The 8,451-nt window shown below is 42.7% G+C and overlaps 1 protein-coding gene across 1 annotated transcript; it reads left to right on the plus strand.

The window, feature by feature from the left end:
- The first annotated feature begins 5,616 nt into the window (after positions 1 to 5,616).
- On the plus strand, positions 5,617 to 7,940 carry LOC134464832 (ATP-dependent DNA helicase RecQ-like). The gene is made up of 4 exons (XM_063218166.1): positions 5,617 to 5,935; positions 6,125 to 6,204; positions 6,724 to 7,338; positions 7,831 to 7,940. Exons 1-4 carry the CDS (start codon positions 5,664 to 5,666, stop codon positions 7,938 to 7,940), a joined length of 1,077 nt encoding a protein of 358 aa, XP_063074236.1. The 5' UTR covers positions 5,617 to 5,663.
- The last annotated feature ends 511 nt before the right edge of the window (positions 7,941 to 8,451 follow it).

Genomic DNA, 8,451 nt, shown 5'->3' on the forward strand with positions numbered 1-8,451 from the left:
AGTTTTCACCTGGGACAAATTCATTACACCAGATGAGGTGCCAAAGTCTCACTTCTACATTGATCACGAAGCTCTGTGTGTGTGTGTGTGTGTGTGTGTGTGTGTGTGTGTGTGTGTGTGTGTGTGTGTGTGTGTGTGTGTGTGTGTGTGTGTGTGTGTGTGTGAGTGTGTGTGCATGTGTTTGTGTGCGTGCCTGCGATGTGTGTGCGTGCCTGTGACACGTGCGTTTGTGTGCGCGTGTGTGTATGTGTGTATGTGCATACCTGTGCGTGTGTGTGTGTGTGTGTGTGTGCGTGTGTGTTTCTCTGTCTCCGTCTGTTTCTGTGTGTGCAGTAAGTGAGAGGCCTTCCCGGGGCTCTATAACTTCAGCTGCTAGTTTAATGGGCTGTAACACTGCAGCTGATTTGCTTAATGGCACACAGTGCTCCTCTGAATCACGGGTGGGCGACATAGACAGAAAAGTGGTCCCTGGATGGCGCCGCTGTAGCCAGTGTGTGTGTTCGTGTGTGTGTGTGTGTGTGTGTGTGTGTGTGTGTGTGTGTGTGTGTGTGTGTGTGTGTGTGTGTGTGTGTGTGTGTGTGTGTGTGTGTGTGTGTGTGTGTGTGTGTGTGAGCGCACGTGTCCCCTTACCTTTGAGATTCATCACCAGTGGTAGTCCTTGTCTGATTTACGGTACTCCCTGTGAGAGACGAGACCCCCTATGTTCATCACATGTGAAACCATGCATCCTCTATCCATCCTCCATTTTTCCTTCCATCCATTCCATCTGTCCGTGCATCCATCCATGCATCAATATGTTTGACATACCGTAGCTCTCAGTTTGAAAGTGAAAGCCCACCTGGGAAACTCCAACTTCTATTGTCTGTCAACTTCTATTCCACAGCACTCCACAGCACACAAGTGCTCACTGCACACAACGAAATTGCATGTATGCCTCACCCGTGCAAGGGGGCAGCCTTGAGACTTGAGAGGTGATGTAATGGCGAAGGTGAAGATGAAGCTACAAAGTCAATCGTCCTACCACACTCCAGCAGTTAACCCTATACAGACTAGACAGCAGTTAACCCATTTTACACTGCATTCAGGATCTTTTTTATTACAAATGTGTGTATGTTAGAGCTGTAAGAACACATTCTAATGCAAGATGAGGGTCCTAGTTTTTAAATGCAACTTATTTCATGTTTTCTGAGCTTCAGATATTCAAATATTTAGGTTTTAGGCAGAGGGCACCATCTCCTGAAAATGGCTTAGTATAGGCGATCAGCATGTGTTTTTTGCAGGTGCCTTAGGCTTCCTTCCTTAAAAATAACTCTACATTTCTGCATTACTCATGTGTTGCCTGTGACATCTGCATAGGTTGTTTCCCCGCATATTGCATATACTGCTGATAACACTTTATTTTAGGGATAGGCCTACATCTATTAGCACTAATACGTTTGTACATACAATATTTATGCCTGTATAAGTAACTTGTAAGGCAGGTACTAAGCAAAATCAAACATTTGTTAGGCATGTATTTGCAAATGTCTTGTTCATGCACAATTAAGGATTTATTACTAATATAACCTTAGTAAAGACCAGTAAGTCTATATTTCTATTTATAAGTAGTAAGTACCAGAATACAATGTGTATAATCTCCCGACACACTGTGTGAACAAACCCTGAACAGTGTGAAAACAAATGTGGAATAAAGGTCAGATTAGACTGCAACTGCGCTCGTCAAAAGTCGTGTGGGAGTGGCCACGAACCAACATTGTATTCATACATCTCGTCGCGAGCCACATTTTAAATTGCGCTATTACTTTCACTACATTGTAAGCACTGCGGTCATTATTAAGCAATGTTGCTTTCTAGCCCGGTTAGCTAGGTATTTTCACACAAACTGCAAAGGCAATGCACTGGTATCATTATTTGACATACCCAGTCTGTTTTTACGAGCAGAAAATGCAAGCATGTAAAGACAGTTGATTCTGCCGATGTGTGTTTGCATTCGGTGGAAGAAGCTACGGTAATAAAACCGCAGGTATTGTGCCACGAGTGTTCAACTGATGCATTGTTTGTTACTTAGCTTGTAGCTTCGTGTATTTACACACATTTACACACACAAGGCATTAATATAGTTTTTAACAGAATACAGCTCTGCTATCGCAAAACTACTGGCATTGCGCTGCCACAAGAACAGAACAAGGAAGTAGCGAGACAACCAATCATAGCGCCTTTTTGTCTGTGTCCTCCGCGTCCATCCGACGGATAGTTCGATTTTTTTCGAGGCGCTCGACGACGGACGCAGAGCCTCTGTGCAGGGGGCGTGGACTCGCACAGACAGAAGACGGACGGACGCAGAGGCTATGCGTCTGAAGCATAAATCTAGCTTAAGGGTCCCTATTCCAAAATGAAGCATTGCTCAGCCCAGATGGCTTGGATCCCCCACACTACCTAGGGCCCCAACATTACCCAAGCCCACACAACCTATCCCCCTCTGATCAGCAAAGTTTGAAGACATATCTGATGACTGTTTCCTAACATGCTCAGGCATCAACTGCACTCTCATTACAACCTTTCATCATGGTAAGAGGAGCCATTATATAGCAAAGATTGGACGTAGCCGTCTCAATGACGGTGGGGTGGTGAGATGTAATTTTTGTTCATGTACCACTGATACAGTGCCACTTAGTTTTAATTGTAAAAACCCTACAATATATGCAGAACATTATGAAGAGTAATCGTTTTGAAGCGAAACTTAACTATTCATTTGTGACAATTAAGTTGATGTTTGAGAATATTAGCTCCAAGAAGTGCAGTGCATGATGGGTGCGCAATCTACAGACAACCTACCCTGCTCTGAGCCTACCTACGTCCTTAGCTCCTCCCCTCACTCGTGCAATTTAGTTGTTATCCAAACAATTTGCCATGTACGTAACAACAGAAATATTATCATTGCTGCATTGGCCATGCATTGCATTTCTGACAAAGGGTGTACCCATCATGCACTGTACTTCTTAGAGCTACATTTCTCAAACATTAACTTATTTATCACAAAGGAATAGCTTAGTTTACTTCCAAATTTTTACTCTTCATTATATTCTCCATTTATTGTAGGGTTTTTACAATTACAACTAATTGGTATCTGAAAAAATAACATCTCACCACCCCACCGTCATTAAGAAGTTTCTGTCCAATCCTTGCTATAAAATGAAATACCTCCTGTGACTCTTTCTGCATTGGATGACATCAATGAGAACTAAATATCAAATTGGGTACTGCTATTATGGGATGTATTAGAGACGGTCAGGAGGAGGATGGGATTGGTTCATGGCTTTGTGGGATGGTGTCAATACAATCAGCTTCACCTGAACACCACCAAATTCAATGAAATGGTGGTTGATTTCAGGCGCTCCATCTCACTCTTGGTGCCTGTCTCTATTGGGGGAGAGAAGGTGGAGACTGTCAGCATTTACAAGTACCTAGGAGTGCTCCTCGACAATTGATTGATTGATTGCTTTATTGACAACACATCAGTTATCTTCTATTAGAAGCACTGTTCTTCCTGTGGTCAAACCAAATTCATACATTATTTTACATTTTTCTCTTTTCTTTTTACAAATAATACAAACCCCAACAGAAGACAAAAACACAAGACAAACAAAACAGAACAAAACAAACTCAAAATAGGAAATGAGAACCTGCCACTCATTCGTTACGTTGGTCCTATTAATACTGCTTTCACCCTATAAATAGAGAGTGAAATAAAACCCAAACACAAACGGAGAAAGTAGGCCTACATCAGAGCAAGTTAATAAAGTAAAGTACATCCAATAAGAAACCAAAAAAACAAAAAACAAGTCAAGTATTTTGTATAAACAAAAACAGTTTTAATTTAGTTTTGAAGCTTTTGTCAATGTTTTCCTTAATCAAGAAATTGGGCAAGGAGTTCCATGCCAGCATTCCTCTATAGTGCAGTGTTCTTTGTCCAGCTCCAGTTTTGTACGCAGGTAACAAAAATCTTTCCTCGACTGAGTGTCTAGTGGAATATGTGTGTGTACTACTGGAAAACACAAAAAAATTAAATAAAGTAGCTGGACACTTTTTCATAATCACATTCCTTACAAAGCAGAGAAGACTGTAGTGTAACCTGTCTTTAACTGATAACCAGTTCAATGTGTTTAACATTTCAGATACTCTTGTTCTATAGGAACAATTGAGCACAATACATGCAGCTTTGTTCAGAACGACTTGTAACTTGTTGAGATTGTTTTCGGATGTATTAGACCATACAACAGAACAGTAGTCCATCTGGGACAGAACTATAGCCTGCATTAGTTGTTTAACCAGGTAGCCTGGCAAATATTTACGACAGTATTTAATTGCAGCCATACCTCTACCCATCTTCTTTACCATTTCATTAATATGGCTCGTCCAGGTCATCCTGCTATCAATCAAGACACCCAGTAGCTTTACTTCTGTGACTTGTTCTATTTCTTTGTCATCTATTTTTACATTCAATTTCGGGTCTAATCTACCTCCCCATTTAGAACACAATACTATACATTTAGTTTTTTCAATATTAAGAACTAATTTATTTGAGTCAACCCATTTCTTGACCCGTAAAAGGTCATCATTTAAGATATTTTCTAATTTGTTTGCTGTTGAGGCTGCTACATAAAGAGTAGAGTCATCCGCATACATACCAATGGATGTCTGTTTCAACATTAAAGGTAAATCATTAGTAAATATTGAAAACAATAATGGCCCTAAGCAGCTTCCTTGTGGAACTCCACAGTTCATCTCTCTCATAACTGAGAAGCTGCCATTAAAGTACACACAGTATTTCCTATTGGTAAGGTAGCTGCTTATCCAGGCAACAGAGCGTCTGTCAAAACCATAGCAATGTAATTTATTCACCAGTAACATATGGTCAAGGATATCAAAGGCTGCGCTGAAATCTAACGACACAGAACCAATGCTCTTGCCTGAATCCATTTTTCTCAACCATTCATCAGTCATATCAGTAAGTGCAGTTGCTGTAGAGTGGCCCTTTCTGTATGCATGCTGGTGAGGTGTAATCAGGTCATTTGTACAAAAGTAATGTTGTATTTGCTCATATGCTATTCTTTCCTACCCGGGCGCCGCCCTAGCGGTGAAGCAGCGCATTCGGCTCGGCTACACACACTAGGGCCGTTGCCTGATTGCCATAGACCTCAGAACTCGTTCGAGTACTAGGGTACTAGGGTACTAGGGCCGGGTGCTGGAGAAAAAATATTTGCATGTTCCCTCTACAGCAGGAACCCACCCACTTGTCGAGAACCAATCAACTGTCAGCATTTCCAACCGTCCAGAACCGTCGAGTGTAGAGGGCGTGTTCAAGTCAGTGACGTAGTTGAACTGCGACTCAACCCATTGATTGTACAGGAAGCGCTTCATTCAGTCAAAGAAATAAAAAATAGAGCTCTATGGATGATTCCGTAACAACAATGGAGCAGCGACAAACTTTTGCTTCAGCAGTAGATGCGGTATTGAACGAGTTTAACGGGAAATTCTCGTTAAAAATGGAACAAAGAACAGCCCTGGAATCATTTATCGAACGGAAAGACGTTTTCCCCTTGCTACCTACTGGCTTCGGTAAAAGTTTAATTTACCAGTTAGCCCCGCTGGTCGCTAAATCAATGGGGATTTGCGAGAACCCAATTGTCGTGGTCGTCTCGCCACTAATCGCTCTAATGGAGGACCAGGTTCGAGAGGCGACTGCCCTGGGCATTTCTGCTTGCCAGCTGGACCCTGACATCGAAGCGCTAATCAAACGAGGCAGCTTCAACATTGTGCTAGGCAGTCCGGAGTCGTGGCTGAGTGGGAAATGGCGCGACATGTTGACCGACGAAGTCTACAGAAAAAATCTCCTGGGCATTGTCGTGGACGAAGTGCACCTCACTTACAAATGGTAAGAATCACCAAGTCAACACAGCTTACAGCAGCATAGTATTTGAACAAGATAAACACGTCTTGCAAACTTGACATAAAGTTGTTATGGTAACTGCAGACTGTGCCTCAGGCCTTTGAAAACGATTAAAAACATTGTTTGCTTGCTTTTTGCCTCTGACATGTATGCCTTTGTGTCTATTTCAATTAGGGGAAGAGCTTCAAAGGGTCAGACTGCCTTCAGAGAGAGTTTTTCCAGACTGGGGGAACTTCGTGCTATTGTCAAACCAGGTAATTAAAATGTTTAATGAAATGAACAAAATCTTAGTGTGTGTGTGTGTGTGTGTGTGTGTGTGTGTGTGTGTGTGTGTGTGTGTGTGAGAGAGAGAGAGAGCGGGAGAGAGCGTGCGTGCGTCCATGCATGCCATTAACGTGTAACTGCACATTTAAAATGCTAATTTCTACCTAAACCATCTTTGCTTTGTACACCATCCATCCCCCTTCACATTGCCTCTTCTCAAGAAGACAGTTTGCACGAATTGCTGACTTCTGCTTTCTGCTTTCCGCCCATCCCCCCTCACCCTCTTTGCTCTCTATGCCACCCATCCCCAGTCACCTAGTCTCTTTTCTCAAGACACACAGGGCACCTTGTGAAACCTGTTTTTATCTTTCAATTGAAATGCTACTGTATAATTCACTTTTGTCAGTTGACATCTTAATTTACATGTAACATATTTCATGAGCAACTGCTTATTTTTTGCAATAACACTGATTTCGAGACATTCTAACGCTTTTCTTGTTCTGGTACAGGGACTCCTGTGATGGCACTGACCGCATCCGCCGATCTGCAGTCCAGGGCCATAGTGAAAAGACAGCTGCATATGGACAACGCAACTATGCTGACTGTCAGTCCTGACAGACAGAACATCAGACTAGGGCTGCATCGGGTCTCGACAGACTCACTCGACTGCCTGGACTGGGTCGTAAAGGATGTAAAGGACAAGGGTGCTGACATGTTGCCTGTGCTCATCTACTGTCGGACCGTGAACACTGTTGCACGAGTCTTCTGCCATCTGAAGGCTGAGCTGGGTGACAGGGCCTGGGTTGCTGGAGAGCAGATTGGGGACAACCTGCTCATAGCGATGTTCCACAGTCACACTCTGCCAGCAAACAAAAGCAGAGTACTCTCAGCACTGACAGGACATGGCAACTGCAGAGTTGTGGTGGCTACCACTGCTTTGGGAGTGGGACTGAACTTTTCAAATGTGTCCCATGTAGTGATGTATGGGGTACCTGAGGACACAGAGGCCATGGTGCAGCAGATTGGTAGGGCGGGCAGAGATGGCTCACAGGCCCATGCTGTTGTTTATGCCACCACAAACAACAGGAATACAGATGAGGCAGTGACAAAAGTGATTGGAGACAGTAAAACCAGCTGTTTTCGCACTGCATTATATTCTCACTTTGAGAAAGACATTGCTAGTGTTGAACCCGGTCATTCCTGTTGTACCCACTGCCACTCTGTTTGCAAGTGCACCTCTGTTGGTTGCCCTGTATCGCTGCCTGTGTACGAATTACCAGAGCCAAATCCAACACAAACACATGTAAAACGCAGGGATGTGACCTCGGATGACCATAACTTGGTCAGGGACCTTTTGCTTCAGTACAGGCAAAGTCTAGTCCGTGACCACACACGCCTCTACACAAGTGTCACAGCTTGCACTGGATTTAGTGTTGCTCTGATTGATTCCGTGGTGGAACATCTTGCCTACATTTTTGGTCTGACATATATTATGCAGAATCTACCAGTATTTAAGAAAGAACACGGGCAAGAGATTCTCAGGGTAGTACATAAGGTGTTTCGTGATTTTGAATTGTGTGAAGAAGCAGTCACTTCTGTATCGCTTGTAATGCCAGATGTGGACTTTACAGGATACTTTGACAGCGAAGACGATGAGTCTGGGCATGTGCTCATAACTTCCAGTAGTGCTGAATCTGGGTTCTCTGTACTTAAGGGCTCTGACTAAATGTCTACTTTCTATCAAAAAAAGCAGTAATCAATGTCTTGTATATATGTAAATATCTAAGATCCTTTGAATAAACATGTTTGTAGAAACCTGTCAATGACCGTGTTGAAATGATTAATTCTGTGAAATAACATTTAAAATGTCTCAACATCTCTGAAAATAAACACAGGCCAAAAGGCAGTAGTAAGTAAAGTTTAACATTTTAATTCCACTAATCATAGGTATGAAGTCTAGATTGTTATTTGGTGAGGTACAGGCATTTCACAGCATCTTTGAGTAGAGTCCAAGGCAAGATGGTTGGTACTGGAAGAACACAACATCATGGCAAGTAACACAATACAAAATGCAAATGTGCAATGCTAGATGAAACACCTGATACCTCAGTAAGTGTACAGACACACAATTAGAACTTTAAGACAAAAGCAGCAAACGGTAAGAGTATAGTGCAAAAAAATTACTGGATTACTGAGTGGTAGTGCAAAGTCCAAGTGGTGAGTATATCACGTAGCAC

The sequence above is a fragment of the Engraulis encrasicolus genome, chromosome 15 (genome assembly GCF_034702125.1).
Source record: "Engraulis encrasicolus isolate BLACKSEA-1 chromosome 15, IST_EnEncr_1.0, whole genome shotgun sequence".
NCBI classification, from domain to species: Eukaryota; Metazoa; Chordata; class Actinopteri; order Clupeiformes; family Engraulidae; genus Engraulis; species Engraulis encrasicolus.

Excerpts from the sequence above, each read along its gene's own strand:
- LOC134464832 (XM_063218166.1), top strand. The coding sequence starts at position 5,664 with ATGGGGATTTGCGAGAACCCAATTGTCGTGGTCGTCTCGCCACTAATC. Across the intron at positions 6,205-6,723 it reads TCGTGCTATTGTCAAACCAG|GGACTCCTGTGATGGCACTG; the intron begins GTAATTAAAATG and ends GTTCTGGTACAG. Across the intron at positions 7,339-7,830 it reads GACAAAAGTGATTGGAGACA|ATGTGGACTTTACAGGATAC; the intron begins GTAAAACCAGCT and ends TTGTAATGCCAG.